The 19,737-nt window shown below is 36.4% G+C and overlaps 2 protein-coding genes across 5 annotated transcripts in view; one reads left to right on the top strand and one right to left on the bottom strand.

Moving 5' to 3' along the window:
* The window catches only part of Dapp1 (dual adaptor of phosphotyrosine and 3-phosphoinositides 1), a 50,134-nt gene extending 48,137 nt beyond the window's left edge, over positions 1-1,997 (top strand). Inside the window, exon 9 of the mRNA XM_020180998.2 lies at positions 386-1,997. Within this exon, the coding sequence (XP_020036587.1) occupies positions 386-454 (69 nt within the window). The 3' untranslated portion in view covers positions 455-1,997. The remainder of the gene's footprint in view (positions 1-385) is intronic.
* Positions 1,998-2,062: 65 nt separating this feature from the next.
* Positions 2,063-18,491, bottom strand: Lamtor3 (late endosomal/lysosomal adaptor, MAPK and MTOR activator 3). 4 transcript variants are annotated; one of them, XM_020181002.2, is made up of 7 exons: positions 18,336-18,491; positions 17,981-18,027; positions 16,628-16,662; positions 9,875-9,933; positions 8,806-8,939; positions 6,933-7,015; positions 2,063-2,169 (listed from the first exon to the last, which is right to left on the bottom strand). In XM_020181002.2, exons 2-7 carry the CDS (start codon positions 17,987-17,989, stop codon positions 2,157-2,159), a joined length of 333 nt encoding a protein of 110 aa, XP_020036591.1. In that variant the 5' UTR covers positions 17,990-18,027; positions 18,336-18,491; the 3' UTR covers positions 2,063-2,156. The 4 variants fall into 4 exon arrangements, with proteins under 4 accessions (XP_020036591.1, XP_020036589.1, XP_020036590.1 ...); XM_020181000.2 differs by having other exon boundaries at positions 6,933-6,996; positions 18,336-18,490; XM_020181001.2 differs by lacking the exon at positions 2,063-2,169 and adding an exon at positions 4,265-5,084 and having other exon boundaries at positions 18,336-18,490.
* Positions 18,492-19,737: the final 1,246 nt, after the last annotated feature.

Genomic DNA, 19,737 nt, shown 5'->3' on the forward strand with positions numbered 1-19,737 from the left:
ATCTCTTGTAATTATTCATCTGACACCTAATTATAAAAAAATTAAAGAACATATCAAATATACACATGTTCAGATTTCTTGTGAATATTTCAAAACAGATCTTTTTAAATCAACAATTTCAGATCTATTTCTTCCTTTTGATTCAATAGTATTGCATTTGATGGCTTACTTTAAGTATGAGGTCAATTCCCAAATTGTACATGTTTTAGCAAACACTGCAATATCTCCTGAGGAAAATGCAGAAAACCAGATTTAAACATGGGGTAGGGGCAGAATAATTTATTTACAGTTGCATGGCTTCCTTACTAATCAGCATGTCTTAAATATTTCAGAGTTCATTACCTTAAAATATCTCAATAATAGGTTCACATGTGTTTTATTACAGTCACAAATAAGAAAACAGCTTGAGCAAGGGGAAGGCACAGTCCGATCTCGGTCGTTCATCTTTCAATAGACCCTTTTTGCTAAGGAGGGCCCCGGCTCAGAGGCAAAGTGGGATGCACTTGGATGCTGTGATCCATAGCAGGCTTCAGACAAAAGCTCACTATGGATTTTTCTTGGAAAACAATCAAAAAGTTATTGATCGAGACCCATATACTGCATTTGCTAACTCATGGGAAACAGCTGCTCTTGCAAGAAGTTGACCGCTGTCTCCTTGAGAATGCCATGTTCTTCTGATGGAAACTGATTAACCACCACTCCCAGGTTTGCTCACACTCAGAACACAATGCACAAGACAAAAAGTTTTTGTTTTCATTCAGGTGGCCCAAGCTTGTTGACATTAGCTGCCTGAAGTCTGGCTCTGAGTCATGGTCAGCACAAGTGAACTCCAGGTTGTGTCTCCAAGTCCTTACTTGGGAGATTCAGACTGTTTCTTTCTGAAGTATATTGATATAACGCACATCAAAGATTTTTGATGAGGGGTTGTTTGTTTCTATATAAAAGCCAAAAAAAAAAAAAGTTTCCAAAACTAAAATGGAAAATGTTTGCTGTATTTCTCTTTTTAAAAGGCTTAGAGATCTAGTTGTCCTTAACTTGTAATGATAAAACTCAATTAGATAGGACAATCAAGGTAAATGAATATACAATCTAAGGCATCTGAAAACCACTTTGGTGGAAATGTCTTAAAAAATGAGAAAAGAAGTTTAGGAAGGGTAATAAAAAAGTAGATAATACTTAGTTTAATAATGAATGTAATAATAATAGAGCACTTGTAAGCACTAAGTTTTATCTCCAAATGGACTTAAAGAGGTATCTCAAAGAGTGTGTTGTAACAACCCCTTCTCCAGGATTAGCTATCTAGGGTTAACCCCGTGAGCACAATGTACCTACCTTATTAAAGAGCAGCTTCAGTGCCAGTGGAGGGAGCAACACTAAATCTACATGAAATATGTAATAATACATTGCACAGCTATTGTAAACTAGAAGAGGATTGAAATGGGAATGAAATACTGGTGTCCAGAGTTCAAAAGCAGATTCTAACCTCTTCTATTATCTATATTGGTACTGCTTTTCAAGACAGAAGTTTGAAGGGAAACAAAAATGGATGTAGAGCCAGAAAATAAAACAATTATGGTGCAAAGCTATGATGTAACACCGTTCTTGAAGTTCAAAGGAATGCAGGAATGCTGTGCTTTTTTTGGTCACTGTGACCAAAATACCTGAGAGAACAATTTAAAGGGAGGAATTATTTACTTTAGGTCATGGTTTCATAGGGCAGGGAGGACATGGTGGAGAAGCTTACCTCATGGTGGATGTAAGCCAAGTGGTGCAGTAACAGGAAGGGACCAGAACAAGATACAGCCACCCAGTGCCTTACCTTCTCCAACTGAGCACCACCTTTCAGTCCCTCCATCTCCCAATAGCCTATTCCAATTTTGAATCAATCAATGGATTCAATCATCCATTACATCATAAATCTCTAGAAACACAAACATGGAGGTGTGCTTTACTAATCTCCTAGGTGTCTCTCAATCCAATCAAGTGGACAGTTAAGATTAACCATCACAAATACCTTGCTAAAAACAGTCCTTCTATTAATTAAACAACTAAGACTCAGAAATCATTACATTTTTGTATATTTCAACAAGGCTTTTCAGCTGGGAGGATGTGGCTCAGTGGAAGAGCACTTAACCAGCATGTACAATATGTTGGGTTCAATTCCCAGAACTGCAAAAGAAAAAAAAGAAAAACAGGTTTTTAATGTATTATGTTTGTATTCCATGAAATAAAGTTAAAATATATTGTGTCAAGTTTGCAAAGTTGTTACAAATGAATCCTCTTGAGATGTATTGTTTTATGTTTTGCTTTCTAAGAAACAATGACTTATCTTTGTGTAGGTAATGTTGTTTTTACTTTCTGTAAAACATGTTTATTTATATTCTTTGGTTCTGTTTATTAAATAAAAACAGCCTGATTTTGTTGTACACATGCTATTTTGCTATTAAAATATTTTTAGTATTTATAAGAAATATAAGTGATGAATGTCAGAAATAGTAATACTTCAGTTGGACTGGGAGCCACAAAGACTTAGAAGTTGGGGAATTAGTCCCAGACCTCCAGGAGTTCTTAGTTGAATATGGAAAAGACAGTAAGCACATATATGATAACATATAGAAGTAATTAAGAGAAATTATTAGAGGGGCACAAAGCTATACGATGGAGAGCACACTCTAGCAGGGGACAAAACCCTTTGTTGGAAGGTTTGACATGAAAAGGCAGAGCTAACATGTACCCACCTTGAACTGGGGACCAGGCTACAAGCTTTGCCCATTCTCAGCAGTCCAGCAAAGAGGTTGTGTTTCTACCTCCTGAGCAGAACCTGGTGTGGGACCCTTGTCTATTTCTCTCTCCAAGTATAAATGTGGCCAATGGCAGATCAGAGTGAGAGAACAGCAAGTAAGGTACCCCTGTCAGGCCCTGCCTATTACTGGCATATGTTCACCATAAAAGAAGTACCCTTAAGTCACAACCAAAGTATTAGCAGCTATTCTCAGAACTCCTCTGGGAAAACCAAGTGCAATGCAATGTTCCCTGTGTGTAGCAGAGGCCCCTGGGGAGGGGAAGGAGAGTACTGAAAGCTGCCCCCATGCCAGAACCACTGGGCTCAGGATACTCAGAGGGGCAAGCCCCTCTATTCTGACCCACACAGCACATCGTGGGCACTGGGCATTTAGTGTTCCTGGTTCAGGCAGATAAGTGCCATAGGGTGAACATTAATCCTACTCCCCTTCCATTCTTCAGATCAGCTGCAGCAAAACATGTCTTCAAACTCCTTCGTCAAGGACACCACACAGCACAATGCCAAACATGAACCCACTGTGCTCACTATGGATTGAGACTATCTGGCCATGACTTCAAGCTGTTTCTTTCTTCCTTTTTTTTTTGGTGGGGGCAGGGAGGTTGAATCAGATCCTTATGCTTGGTGGGCAGGTGCTCTACTGCTTAAGTCACACCAACAGTTTTTCCATTGGTTACTTTTGAGATAGACTTTTGCTTTATGCCCAGGCTGTCCTGGACCATGATCCTCCACTGAAGCCTCAGCTGAGACTTTCCAGCCTCTGGCATGTTCCTGGCAACCACATAAACCAATTCCTTATAATAAATCTAATAAAATATTCCATGTGAAAAGCAACACTCAAGACACAGAAAGATGAAGTGAACAATGATCACACTGCCAAACTGTTACAGCTCTGGTACACAGAAGGTGCTCAATGTACACATATTGAATTGCACCCGTGACTAGCTGGTTGTCAAAGAAGGTAGGAGGAATTTAACAACTTGAATGATGGACTCATCCCTGAACCGAAAAGGGCATATTCTAGAACTGAGACCCCTCTTTCATGGAGATTAAATTAGGCTCACGGGTGAGGTTTATGTTTTAAGTGACAGTTTATATTAGTGAAAAAACAATCTCCAAATCAGTATCTATAAGAAACATTCAGAGCTGGGCACTGGTGGCTTACAACTGTAATCCTAGCTACTTTAGAGGCTGAGATCAGGAAGATCAAGGTTCAAGGTCAGCCTGGGCAAACAGTACATGAAACTCCAACTCCAAAATAACCAGAGCAAAATGGACTGGAGGTGTGGTTCCAAGCAATAGGATGCACCTGCTTTGCAAGTGCCCTTAGTTCAAACCAGTCCCACCATAAAAAACAAAAAACAGTCACTATTTATTAATACAGTTGAAAAAGTGAATTAAGCCAATTATGTCCATTAAACTTTTTGAAAGAGATCTGAAAAAAAGATCTACATGGTATTCGAATTATATTTTTAAAAATACTTTATTTATATTCATATATGAAAATGGCTATACTATAATGTTTACATACACACTGATATTGGAAACAGAATTCAACATTGAGTCATTTAAATTTTACAAAGAACACACAATCATTAGAACACTGATTGGTTACAGAAAGCAGAGTGGAAATACCATAAGCTATAATTTTCCTTTCATTAAAGAGCAGCACCCTCTGAGAAGAATCCATTAGTACTATTCACCTACACTGCAAAGTAATATATACAAATAAAAGTTAGTGATTGTACTGATTACTTTTACTAACCCATTTTATCTCCTTGATTATAAAATATAATCAAGAGGAAAAATCTGTCCCATTATTATTCACAATAAGAAGGATCTGCTGCATCTTGCAGGCCTGGAGTACTGTACAATAGTGAGCACTAGGTTGATCAATGCACCATTTTGATTCTGATCTGCATAGAATTGCATTCGTATCTGGTGACTGCACTAACTCCATGGGAGCTGCGATAGTCCAGATCATTTTTTGTGGTATCTCCAGATCTCACTAAATAAAAGATCTTACAAAGTAAATTGTAATTCATTTGTCTATAAATTATACCTATAGGCTGTTTCTTTAGTATAGGTGGGAAAGGGGGCCCTTTCTTAAGTATGTGGATAAATAAAAGTATTACTGTGGCCTAAAGATTGCTAGATTGATATTGTATTGTTATCATGAAGACAAGGTACACATCAAAACCACTGTCAGATTAAGAAACTTCCACAACTTTTATCAATTCTTCAAACAATGGAGCAAGTTCCTTTTCTAGGCTGACAATTAATCCTAAAACAAAGAGATTTTAAAAATTAAGATTGTTAAAAACACTTTCCTAAAAAGTTATTAACTTAAAATTCTTGTGCAAAATTTAGTTACTAAAAAAGTAAATAATAGTTTATTCCCTGTAACTATAACAAATACTGTAATTCTGTATGAAGTAACCCAAAATACTGTATTCATTACAAAGTTTATGGCTCAAATGGTAAAGCATCTGCCTAGCAAGCATGAGGCCCTAAGTTATACCACAAAAATATATTATAAAGTTTATTTCCATAACATATTATTCAAATAGATGGGTGATTGCCTAGCAAGCACAAAACTTTTGAGTTCAAACCTCAGTACAAAAACAAAAACAACAAAATAGGTGGATGAAAAACATATCTGTATTAACAGATACAGAATGAACTATATGTACTATAATTTGTTAGGGTTTTGAAGGGAAAATCCTAATTTATATCTTACTATTTCAAAACATACTTGATTCAGAACTAATACACATGATCTTTACAAAATAAAGTTTACTTTTTCTAAGCCAATTTGAACATTGTATCAAAAGAGGTAGTAGGTTTTCTTCAATATTGAGCAAAGGAAATCAGAAATTTATTTTAATTTCAATAAAGCTAAAACATAAATGTACATTCCAAATGAAAAGAACTTTAAAGATGAATGTTACAGAGTATAAAACACATTAATATGTTTAAAAAGAAGTTCATTGATGTATCTGAGACACAAGATGGTCTACAAATTAGCACATCTACCTCCTTCTTAGTTTACCTGTGTGAAGATTATACATTTTAGTGCCTCTTCTTTGTTCAAAATAACAAAGAACTTCCTCTTTCATACAATATTAAAAAAGGCTCCAAATATAAAAATATAAGTATGAATGTTATCACAGCATATAACAACTGATGATTTAGTATGTGACAGGGCTTAATCAAAATTCAGGCTTAGCACACTTCAAATACTGACACCACTACTATCTTATACAATTTGCATAGTGTTTTCACAAATACTATTTTACAGCTTCAAAATCTTTAGAAGAGTTCCAACATATCAAATCTCAACTATCATTTTAAAGATTAGGTATTGAAGGCTGAGCTTCAGTGATAAGAGCTAGAACTACTTGCTCAGCTTGAAGAAAATGTATAACCACTCTCAACAGCAATTAGAGACAGGAAATTAATGAAAAAAAATCCTACTTCATCTCAAAGGGAGCAGGTATATTATAATCCAACTGAATACTGCCATTGTACACATACACACGCAGTGAAGGGTATAGCATAGAATAAGATTACATTATTCTCCATAGAAAGTACAGTTTCCTAGCATTTGTTCCCAAATTTTTCAATCCTCAAGAATGGGAATGTATTTTTCCTAATCAAATTATCTAAATTCTCAGTCACATTCATCTTGTCTTCTATCATTGAAAATCTTAACAAGTTTAACATAATTGACTGGTCTACATGGAAATAATCTTTGATCATTTTATGTGTTTCGTTTGGTTATTTTCTGCTGACTTGTTTTCTTAAACTGTTTTAATGTGAACAAGATGTAGCACTTAAAATAACACTGAATTTATCTGGCCTCCATGTCAGTAAAATTACCCCATCCAAGATCTCATCTGAACTAGAAAATAAATCCGTAAGATGGAGAAAACAGGTATTAGTTCAATTATACAGGTATATAATTAGGACTCAAGAGAAATCTTTTTCCCAAGATCACGGGGAAAAAAATGGTGGAGGTAAGCCACAAATTCAAGTTTTCTGACTCTAAGACCATTATTCTTATTACATTACACTGCACAATATGGTAATATAAAGAATTAAAGCTATACTTAAGGTAATTAAAACACACCTGTGTTGGCATTGCTGCTGGCTATGAAACTCACTACCAGAGGTAAACGATTGAACTGAACAACCTAAAAAGAGAATGAAGACCTATAATATGTTACATTGTGAAAATGCAGAATTACTCAGCTGAAATTTTTTACTCTTTCAGAAAATTTTAAATGGCCAATGTTATTAGCATAACATAAAGACATTACAATGTGAAATATGAAGGAGCTGAAAATAAGTATTTTCATAAAGCAGAGATATTAATTATCTCTTAAAGTGGAGCCATGTCTTCCTCATCTTTTAATCTCAGCCTCAGTGAATATCACTTGCACAATAAAGGTTCAATAACAGCTGATAATTAAATGGCTAACGGTAGTAATTCAGTTACCTGCTGTCAACCATGGATCAAAAATATGAAATAAAAAATTGCAGAAGTAAACAGTTACTAAGTTTTAAACTGCATACCATTCTGAGTAGCATGAGAAATATTGTGCTATCCTCACTCTGTTCTGCCTGGGACATGAATCATCCCCTTTTCCTGTATATCCACACTATATATGCTGCTTACCACATTAGACACTTAGTAGCTGCCTCAGTTAAGAGATGGACTATCACAGTATGCTGTGCTTGGATTCCAGAAGCCCTTATGTTACTTAATAATGGTCCCAAAATGTAAGAGGAGTGATACCTTCAATTCAGGAATTACCAAAGGTGGAGGGGGGAGGGAAAGCCATAAAGAGCTTCCTTTAAGTGAAATTCTCAAGTTATTATGAAAAAGAAAAAAGTCATATGCCGAGGCTGCTAAAATCTATAGCAAGTTATTGTTAATCTCTTACTATACCTAATCTATAAGTCAAACTTTACCATAAATTTATAAGTACAGAAAAAAAAACCAAAAAAACCCTAATACTTGGCACTATCTGCAGTTTCAGGCATCCACAGGCATCCACAAGGATAAGGGAATTACTACAGCTTTAACTTCAATTTTTTTCTTCCTTCTGTGTGTTACTATAACTTAAAATTAATTTAAATTTAAATTAACTATCTTTCAAAAAACTTAACCACAATATAATTCCTATTGGTAAAACTAAAAGTCAGATAGGTTGGTTCCTTTTCCTAATACATGTTAAAAATATGTAACTTGAAGTTAAAAAAATCATGTGTGTCATCAGTAGAATGTAGTATCTATAATAGAAGGATACTCCAGAAAACATCACTCTAAAGCAAAAGCTATTTCATTTTCTTCAGAAAATGTAGCTGGAGATCCAAGGTAATTTCTTCCTCACAAATAAAACCTCATTTGTTATATATGCACTTCAAACTAAAGGAAGAACTAGCAACACTAACAGATTTAAATATCTTATGACTTTCAAGGAAAATGTTGTATCTATCACAACAAAAAAAAGTGTGTCCACTGAGAAATCATAGTTGTTTAAATGGCACCATCTACTGGAGTTAACAGTGATTCTACTTACTTTTTAGCATAACATGTACTTTATTTTGATATCTTTTTTTTTCTTCTTTATTGTGCTGGGTGGGGGTATATTGTGGCATTTACACAGGTTCTTCCCATATATCAAATATACCATATATGAATTCACCTCCTCAACCATTTTCCTTCATCGCTCCCTGTCCCCTGATTCCTGGAGTGGTTTCAACAGGAATTATTTTTGCATTTACTTACATGTGTACACAAGTACTTTTCCATACTAATTGTTCCCTGGTGTAGAAATGTAAAGAAAATTACTAGTTTTAGCATAACCAATTTAAACATTAAAATTTTAAAATTTCATCCCCTTCAAAATTAACTTAGAATTAGAAAAGCCTTTTTCATTTAAGAACACAAAAATGACAGCTGAAATCAGCAAATTATTTGATAATTATGAACTTACCTGGTAGGTGTTATAGTAACAGATGATGCTTTTATTTTTTGAAAGTCCAAGTTTGCTCCCTTGGTCCGTTGCCAGGGCAAAAGTAGATAAGAAGCCAGGCCGCAAAGCATGCTCTGGAGCGTTATCATTAGCCACTAGAATGTGATGGAGGAACATTTAATAGGATCTTATTTTTTTTTTTGTAAACATTTAGCCCATAAAAAACTAAGCACAGTTATGTTTTACAATAGCAAAAACTCTATTACACTAATTGCACCTCATCAATTTAGGTGTGAAAAATTGTTCAATCAGAAGTTCAATAATCAGAGCTGGGGATGTAACTCAATAGAGCACTTGCCTAGCATCTGCACAAGCCCTGGGTTCAAACCCCAGCACTTAGTGTTGGTACAAGTAGGAATCCATTCTGATAATACCAAAAGGGAGAAATAGTAAAAATAGTCTGAATCCATACTGACTGTGATACAGTATATACTTGTTAGATTCTGATTAAAGCAATTATAAAGATAAAACTTTAAAAATCTACTTCTAGGAAGAAGGCAAAACAGGACTAGAGGTTTGGCTCAACTGGCAAAGCACTGCTTTGCAAGATCAAATCCCTGAGTTCTAAGATCAACCCCTAGAACCCCACCAAAAAAAAAGAGAAAAAAAAAAAAAAAAAGAAAAACAATCAATATATAGATGAACCAAATATATAAATGTCATCCTAAAACTATTTGCAATATTGATTTAAAATATATACATATATAGCTACACACAAACATGTATGTGGGTGTCTGTTCAATGTATTTCAAACTTTATATATGCTTACTTTCATCACCTAGATGTACTAATGGTTTTTATTATACTATAAATGTCTTCAATGGGAATAACTGTCTTCAATGGGAACACAAATGTCTGCAATAAATCCATGCTGAAGTTTTAGAAGCAAATATTTCCTCCAAAACCAAAACAATTTTCTGAATTTGTTAAAGTAAGTTTGATGTATTTGTCTTCTGCACTACCGGTGTAGATATACACACATTTTTAGGAAAAGCAAACATGACATTTGCATTTACATACTCTGCTTTACCTTTAATAACAGGTACTCCATCCCTATCTGACACAACAATAGCATGGAGTCCTTCAACACTACAAAGAGAAAAAAAGTTAAATATTATAAAAATTTCATTTTCTCAAAATATGTACCTCAAAATCATAATGGTAATTCTCATGCACATTTCTGAAAAACTATGGGATCTCAATGACTGATAAATTATGCTTTTATAACTCTTCTAGAAATTAAACAAATGTACATTGTATACATGTTTATAATGCTTACAAATGTATGCAGCTTATTGATAAAAATCTAAAATATCTGATCCTCCATTAAAATTGCTAATGTAAGGGCAAAGAAATTGCAAGGACTCTTTTTTTTAAAGGGGTCAGTTTTAAACATAAGCATCTTCTCTAAAAACTTTTGTGAATTGTTTGCACTTCTGCCTGTTTTAAGTTAAACTGAATGTTCAAATTAAAAAGACAATTGCTAATGTAGTAACATTCCATGGTTTGCAAAAGTAGAAAAAGTCAGTGACCAAAAAACCCTCCAATACTGCCTAATATTTATGACACTCTACTTTATGATACTATGATAAGCAAAAAGTCACTGACTTCACAAAGCTTATAATCTAAGCTAAATGGCTATCAACCAAATAATGTCACAATAGCAAAGGTAAGACCACAACTGTGCAAAGTGCCATTAAGAGATCCATAGGGATATGAGAGCCTACAAAAGGGAGGATTGATACACACAGGTGGGTGAGAGGCAGCTTCCCCTTGGGAAGTGGTATCTCAGGAGAGATGTTATAGCATTACTTCTCCATTACTGAATTAGAGAAGAATAAAAGGTCTTTCCAGGCTGATGCAACAGGGCAGAAAGAATGAAGGCATGCAGCAATCCTTTTAGCCATACTTAAATAAGCAGTATGTAGAAATGGTCAAAGCCAGAGCTGTGAAGTTAGAAAGACCTGAGTTCTAGATTCTGCTTCTTACTTTTATGCTACTTTTGGTCAGTTACAAAATCTAAGTCCCAGTCTAACAATCTGAAAATGAAAATAATTGTATTTATTTGGTTATTGTGAAACTTAATGCTTGTAAAGTATAAACTGGAAAGTTACATTCAAAAATAAAGTTATGAATTAACACCAGTGGTATCAATTGTGTGCACTGACAATGACATAACTTATCACTGCAACTGAAACACTAAATTATAGTGCAGATAAGCATGACAGTTGAAATACTTGGGAAATTAGCCATTAAGAAATACACACTGTCTGGGCACCAGTGACTCATGCCTACAATCCTTCCTACTTAGGAGGCTGAGATAGGGAAGATCGAGGTTTGAGTCCAGCCCAGGCAAACAGTTTGCTAGACCCCATCTCCAGAATAATCAGAGCAAAATGGACTGAGGTGTGACTCAAGGAGTAAAGCTCCTGCTTTGAAAGCAAGCATGAAGCCCTGAATTCAAACTGCAGTCTCCCCCTCCCATCCCAAAAACACACGCTAGAACACAAAGTAATGTGCTACAAATTGTAATGGTGAAACTCACAAACCTTTAATACTTATGTAAAACCTTTTTAACTGTGACACAAGACCTACTGTCCTGCCACTACCTTACCATATCTGGAAAGCACAGCTCAAGAGACATGTGCAATGTTTCTACTACAACTCAGAATTATCCATACCTTATTGTGTTAGCCTGAATGTCTTAATTTAGGAATGAGGAATATTTATATTAACTAATGTTATTTACTGAAATTAAATTAAATTATATTGTCAAAACTTTTAAGTCAGAGAAGTGTCATTAAAATTTGAGTGGAAATGTTAGAAACAATTTTTTTTTATTTTTTCACATAACACCTTATGAAATAACTACATAAATAACTTTATACTATTATCAGAATTGTCTCATATTCTCACTCAATTTTGAAATTATGGTTTGAAGCTTTCTAAATTAATACATAAAAAATGTTTCTAAGTTGAAAACTAGATTATATGAAAACATATCCTACAGACATTTGCATATAAACAGACCACTTTGTGCAGTTACCAATAACATCACTTAAAATAGGAAGAGATTGGAAATCTAACTCTTAGCCAGACACTGACAACCCCTGTCTGTAATCCTAGCTACTCAGGAGGCAGAGATCAGGAGGATCACAATTGGAAGCCAGCCAGAGCAAAATAAAAACCCATCATAAAAAAAAGGCTGGTGGAGTGGCCCAAGGTTCAAACCCCAGCACCACAAAAAAAAAAAAAAAAAAAAAAAAAAAAAAAAGAACTCTAACCCTTTATAAAGAACAAGTTAAGTAAGTTTTGATATATACATACAACAGAATATTCTGCGCACATAAAAAAGAAAGAAGAAGTTCTTTATGGAGGAAGTGATCTCAAAGTTATATTCTAAAGTGAAAAGAAGCAACACATTATACAATGAAAAGTGTACGAGTGAGTGTGTGTGTGTGTGTGTGTGTGTGTGTGTGTATAAATATAATCATGTTTGTTTGTAAGTATGTAAGTATCTCTGAAGATAATGATGGATACTTCTGACAGGGGAACTGTGTGGCTGGACAGCAGAGATGGAAACCTTTTAGTGTATGTTCCTCAGTTAACTTCTGAATCTTGAGCTTTAAGAATGTATTACCTACTCAAAAGATAATTTAAAAAGTAAACTACAAAACTGTTTAGAAAAATTTATGCCATAAATAGCTTCTTCCTCTAATTTCCATGGTAATTAATTAACACAGCAACTAATGCACCAAAAGAGAACACAGAAATAAAAGGCCTTTTTTTTTTCCAGTGGATTACAAATTCACAGGGATACAAGTCCAAGAAAGTAGAACAAGTACTTATGGTCTTAAAGTACCCAGTTTTAGAAATTAGGTCACAAATATAAAAGTTGCTTTCAACTCTACACACAGGGGACAGAGTTAAATGAATAGGATTTACCAACAGTTCAAAATAACTGATTCACTAATGGATACACTACACTGTTACAAGAAATAAATTAAATATATGGAATATTCTGCAGAACTCTAATACTAAAATACAGTAAGCCTGACTTATTTGCAGATTTATTAAACATGGTTCAAACCAACAGCAGTCAAAAATAATTATCAAAAGAAATTTCAAAAACAAAATTTTATATTCCTGAGCTGAATGTTTCTCCATCCTTAATTCTGTAAAATTTCCTCCCAAGAAGCAAACTGTGCCCAAAAAGTAAGGTGAAAGTTGATACATTTAAGTGTTAAAGAGATAATGTGAGACCTGTTGAAAAGCACATGTATTTAGCAGCTGGTGGCATTACAGGGAAAAAAAAGTCAATCAACTACCTGTAATACAGCATTGAACTCTATGCATCTTGATCATTTGTGGTTTTTCCTCAATGTGTATGGTTCCTTGCAACCATATATACATGAACACCACGTGTAACTATTGATATTCTAAAAACACAAATGTTACATTAGTAACAAAAGACATCACACTGGGCTGGAGGCGTAGCTTAGGAGCAGAGCATGTGCTGAGCATGCAGCTAGCATGCACAAGACCCTGGGTTCAATTCCCAATACCCTGCTCCTCTTCCCAAAAGACATCATACTTAATTTTTTCATACAATTACAAAATATTTGGTTATTTAGAAAAAAATTATAATTAGTGGGCTGGAGGAGTAGCTCAAGTGGTAGAGCACCTACCTAGCAAGCATGAGGCCCTGAGTTCAAACTCCAGTACCACCAAAAAAAAAAAAAGTGTGATTATTAAAGTCTGTGACTTCCTTAGGTCACAAATAGATTTTAAAATACAAATCCAACAACAACATTTAACAGAATTTAAGAAAATACATATGCTATACAGGATCACGCCTATAATCCTAGCTACTTGGGAGGCTGGAAGAGGGAGGCTTAAGGTTCAAGGCCAGCCCCAGCAAATACTTTTGGTACCCCCATCTCCAAAACAACCAGAGCAAGTTGAACTGGAAGTATGGCTCAAGCAGTAGAGCACCTGCTTTGCAAGCATGAATTTAAACCCCAGTTTCACCAAAAAAAAAAAAAAAAAAAAAAAAAAAAGAATTGAAAGAAGAAATAGTATTTACTTTTCAACTATTTTTGATGAACATTTCAACATCAGAGCTGCTCCAACAGGCAGCCAGAGGAAATCGGTGAAGGTAATTTTATTAGTGTAAATTAGGAAAGTAAGGAATGTGATTATGATGAAATGCTGCCAAAAAAAAAAAAAAAAAAAAAGAAAGAAAGAAAGAAAATCTCTGGGCTAGAGGTGCGGCTCAAGCAGTAGAGTGCCTACCTTGGAAGCATGAAGCCCCGAGTATCACCCCCCAAAAAGAGGAAAAGAAAGAGAAATCTAAGAGACATTTCACAACACTGAATATAGAAAGGATAAAATCGGGAAGATAATCCAAAATGAAGTATGACAATTCACCAAGGCATAGAAAAGATGTCCTTTTTGTGCAATGCTGTGGTTTGAACTCAGGGCTTCGCACTTGCAAGCAGGTGCTCTACCACTTGAACCAGTCTTTTCTGCTGATGTTATTTTAGAGATAAGTCTTACTTTTTGTCCAGACTGGCCTGGAACACAATCCTCCTATTTTAAGCTTCATGATGTTAATGAGAAGTGTGCACCATCACGCCCAGTTTTCCAGAGAAAGGATCTTGAAAATTTTTTTATCTGTGCTGACCTTGAACCGCAACCATCCTGAACTCAGACTCCCATATAGGTTGGGATGACAAGCACATGCCACCACACCCAGCTACTGGTTAAGATTGCAGGGATGGGGGGGGCTGAGGGGTGTCTCACAAACTTTTTGCCCAATCTGGTCTCAAACCAAAATCCTCTCAACCTCAGTTTCCAAAGAAGCTAGGATTACAGATGTGAGCCAATGGTGCCCAGCTGATGTCTGCTTCTTTAGATATGTGAGAGGAAGCAGGTAAACATTGTTTAAAACACTGAGGTTTTTGCAGGGAGGTAAAACACTTTAATTCTTAATGCGCTAAGCAAATACTAGTTATACCATGTTTTCATTTCCCTAGATATAAGGATAGACTTAATGTTTTGAAAAAAATTTAAAGGTCATAAAACAATTGCTATTTTCCCTACTGATTACTAAAATTCCTTTACACAATTTCAGCTTTTAAGGTTGTTTTTATAGTCCTAGGTTAGCGTGGAAAGCTATGACCACCTGTATTCTTGGTCATTAGTTTGAGAATAGAATTAGCATCTTGCCTATATAGCTTGCCAATACCAGGAAGAGGAGAATAAAAATGCTGATAACTATTATTTCATCTAATGCTTCAATAGTGCTTTCTTTCTGAAAACATTATGAAAATATAACACATAAATCAAAACTAGAAAACAGGCTGGTAGAGTGGCTCAAGTGACAGAATGCTTGCCTGGGAAGTGCAAGGCTGTGAGTTCAATCCCCAGTACTGGGCTGGGTACGTAGCTCAGTGGTTGAGTGTTTGTCTAGCACACTTGAGGCCCTGGGCACTGAGGGAAAGGGAGGAAAAAAAAAAAAACCCACCACAATTCCTATGATTTGTAAATAGTGTAAAGACTACCATATGAGGCCCTGAGCACTGAGGGGAAAAAAAAAAACAAACACCCACCACCATTTCTATGACTTGTAAACAGCATAAATACTAACATATGAACCACAACACATAATTCAAGCAAAACTCCAAGCAAGAGGTGGTTTTCCCTGTAATCCTCGCTAGTTGGGAGGGAATGACATCTGAGGTTAGCCCTGGCAAAACCACAAGACCCTATCTGAAAAATAACTAAAGCAAAAAGGACTGGAGGATGTGGCTCAAGTGGAAGAACATGTGTCTAACAAGCACAAGGCCCCCTGTTCAAATCCCAGTACCACCCCAAAAAAGTTTTCTTTTATCCTACCTACAGAAATAAACTGATTAACCATTATAACTTCAGATTTGAGAGATAAAGATCTCACCATAGATTCTGCTAGATTACCTCAAAGGTTATCCAATTAATTCGGAAGCACTTTATCTGGAATGTGAAGAGGCATGTCTCAAGTCATATTCCTCTCTCTCATGTCCTTAACTCTCAGGAATTCTGAGTTATTTGTAAATAGCTGTGAGTGCAGACAAAAGCGGCACTTGTCAAAGAAGGCACCATTTTACATTAAACTAAATGTGAATTTTAGTTTCAAGTGACAAAGTCCTCTGAATTAGTATAATATGTAAGTGAAAGTCTGTAAATATTAACCCAAGAGCCGTTATAAAATGATACATCAAATGGATTGTGTTTAGGCAAAAGCAAGCCTTGGAATTTTTCAAGTATAAACTGCTGTCTGAGCTTAGTGTTTTCAGATTATGTCGATTCAGCAATTAGGTCTTAAAAATAATATTAAAAGTAAAGGCAATGTAAGGCCTTGAGTTCAACCCCCAGTACCACCAAAAAGAAAAAGTAAAGGTAAGTTCTTGTTTTCCCTTAAAATTACTGTTAACAACTCCTAAGTATAATGCAGTAATCTACTATGACAGAATATTAGAAAGAACTTGAAAGTAGTAAGAAATCTGAGTTTTAGTCTGGCATTCACTAGCTGTTTAACCTTAGAAAAATTATGCAACTTCTCTAGGCTCCATGTTATGATGTATCTACAAAGTCAAAGGACATCAGGGTTACGTTAGGTATCTGAAAGTGCTAAATTAACATAATAAACGAAAATATTAATTCCAAAAAAGAGAAACAAAATACACCATAAAACTAACACGTCATACAGAATTTATTCAATTAAAAATTAGCAATTTCTTACCTTGGTAACTTCTTATACAGGAATCGCTTTAGGTCCTGAAAGAGAATATTTAAAAAATCATATTACATATGCCTTCTGCTTTTCTACACCTACTCTATTCAACTTTTAGGGACCTTAAGTCACCATTTGTAACTCTTCTTACTAGTGTTTTATCTTTTACTTTCTGGATTTTGGTATTTACTGGTTGTGTAACTTGGAGCAATTAACCTTTTTCTCTAAACCTCAGTTTCATTATTTGTTCAAAAGCAATAATCACAGAACCTTCACAAGATTGTTTAACTAAAGCTTATTGAGAAGATGTATGTACTCGCAAAAAAGTTCAGAGAAGATTGTATTAGCATACTGGAAAAGGGAAATACAAATATCTTACTAGCTCTGAAACTAGATCATACTTTTCTTAATATTTTACACCCTGTCACTAATGTAGTCACTAGAGAATACATTGTAAACTCCTTCCAACCTTCCAATGCCCACAGACTTTTTTTTTTTTTTTTTTTGAGATAGGGTCTCTCTATTTAGCCTTGGTTGGGCTGGAATTTGCTACATAATAATGTACTTACACTTGCAGTCCTCCTGCCTGGGCCACCCAAATGATGCTGACCAAGTCAATTAACTTTTCCAAGATTCAGTTTCTCCACAAGACTAAGGATAAGTGACAGTGTATCAAGTACTTAACATGAACATGGTTAGGACTAAAGATACAGAAGACTATTTTGTCTCATTACACACTCTCATCTGGGGAATTTCACTGACAAACTAGTTATCAATTATGACCCCCTACCTAGATGAATCGGGTATCTGTTGTTCTGAATCTCTAATCCCAACTATTTTCCAGATGAATGATCATTTTATTTCATGCTATCTTTTGCTTACTCCTGCTCTCATCTTGAACACACACACAAACTGAATTTGTTGTTTTAGAGGGATCTGTTAGGAACCATTTCAGATTGTTACAATAAATCTCATTGAGACATTATGACCACTTACTGGATAAAAAGGACTCACAGCACATGCTCTACTGACCACATATTGATAAGGGCAGCAAACCATCATTTAGAATTTCAAATGCTAAATACAGAGCCTCTCGTGACTCAACAGTATTGTTGAATAATACAACTTTATCAGTTTCCAGCTCCTTCAGGTCTTCCACACCAATTCTAGACAGGAACTCAAAAGAACCCTGAAAATCCACTCATACTGGAGTCTCAGTACAGACCCTGAGAAAATAAGTAGGATGTAGGGAAACAAAAACGAAACCTTTCTACTTGGGAAGCTCTTCTCCCCACACAGCAGTCTCCTCCAACCTCTGCCCCTGCCCCAATCCCCTTCCTCTTGTGTGTAGGATCAACTCACATCCGCCATGATGAACCCCTTTCTCACGCAGGACCAATCTTCCACGCCTGGAAGAGAAAATCCCCGTGACTCTCCCTTCCAGGCTTACTCGCCTCCCCACCCCCAGCCTAACGAGCTGACCAACACCGGTCAGGGTCAGCCAAGACTTTGTGATTCTAGCTCTCCACCACCGTAGCGGAAGGAGTTGGAGTTCCCAACACCAGAACAGATTGGGAGATGTCGTACCTCCGCCCATTCCACCCTCGCCCTCAAAGGTCTAGGCCTAAAGAGAAATGGCGACCTCTCCTCTTCCATCTCACCCCTTGCCTCAGCCCTGGGCCCTAGCCTGAACACCAAGCAAAGCGGCGCCAGTTACCTGGGGTTCTTGGTTGCCTGAATATCTCCACCGCAGTTCACTTACAGCTTCAGAGACAGATTCTAGTGCAACCCGCTGTCACATGATTCATGACCTCGGCTGTGCTCCCGGAAGCACTTGTTCGCCTTAACCAGCCGACGATTCGGAACTTCCGGGGAGACTGGGCAGAAATTGCCGTGGGCGGCGGCCTGACGTGCCCCGCCCCTCCGGGTTACCGCCACCACTTCCTGCGCCTGCGCGCTGTGCGCGTCGTGAGGACGGCGGCTTATAAGGCAAGAATTCTTGTGAGGATGGCAACTGTGGGGTGCAGGATTCACGTGAAGTAGCTGCACGCTAAGTTTCGTCCGAAGGCACCCGCTAGGGTTTGTGCTACAGGTATTGTTACGCGGAGAGGACGCATAAATTCCATTAATTTTTCCCCACTCGTTATCTTAAAACCTTTTCTTGTAAATGAAGAAATTTGAGAAGGTGGTGTTAGGAACCGAGCAGCACGCACCAGAATGGCCTGTAATTAGAAATCTTAGATCCCTATGGTTCTGAGGCCGATTTCCTAGTTTTTGACTTTCCCATGGGTGCCATCTAGTGCTCTTTGCTCAAGGCTGCCTTATCTAGACTGCAGGAGGAATGGGTCTTTTAGTCAAGCTTATGCTTTTGACATATGCAAACTTTGGGCTACCTTCTCCAGCTCTTGACGTGTGGCGGTGCCTTCTAGGGAGCGCCTGTATTTTTTGTCTGATGCCTCGGTTTGTACATTTAACAAATGCCTACTGTAGGTAGTAGGATAAAGTTTAGCAAAAAGGAGGCTTAGCCCAAGGGTTCTCAACTTCTGCACTGCTGCTTTGCACCAGAGAATTATGTTTTAGGGGGCTGCATTGTGTATTACCGTATGTTTAGCAACATCTCTGTTGCTAAACGTCCTAGACTCCAGTAGTAAACTCCTTGGTGACAATCAAAAAATCACACCCCAGTGGAGAAGTGCCTAAGCCTCTCCCGGAAAAACTGAAATTCACGGATTTAGTTGCAAATTTTCTCCATTTCATTGGAGACAGAGTTGTGTATCTTGAGAAATATGTGAATATATGACTGAACTTCCTTTCCAGTCCCTAAATGTGGGAGTGCAAAAGGAATTGATTCTAGTCCATGACTTAGTGAAAAGATTTGGATTCTTATTTCCTACAGTTATCTCTAAAGAGTATGAAATTGCAAACTAAAGAGCTCTATAAATGACCTCTTAATTATTACAAGTGAACTTGACAGATAAATTGAAAACTAATATTGAAAAGTCACTTCCTTATTTAAATCCATCAATGTCTTACCTTCTGGAACATTGCACTACATTTCAGTTCCTCATTCACTCCAGTCTCCTAACTTCAGCTAATGCTGTTTCCTGCTTGTCTGATTT

This window comes from Castor canadensis, chromosome 9 (assembly GCF_047511655.1).
Source record: "Castor canadensis chromosome 9, mCasCan1.hap1v2, whole genome shotgun sequence".
NCBI lineage: Eukaryota > Metazoa > Chordata > Mammalia > Rodentia > Castoridae > Castor > Castor canadensis.

Coding starts and splice junctions, on each gene's coding strand:
- Lamtor3 (XM_020181000.2), bottom strand. Junction 6,997..8,805: donor GTTACTATAACACCTACCAG/GTAAGTTCATAA, acceptor TTCTCTTTTTAG/GTTGTTCAGTTCAATCGTTT. Junction 2,170..6,932: donor CAGCAGCAATGCCAACACAG/GTGTGTTTTAAT, acceptor TTTCTTTTGCAG/TTCTGGGAATTGAACCCAAC.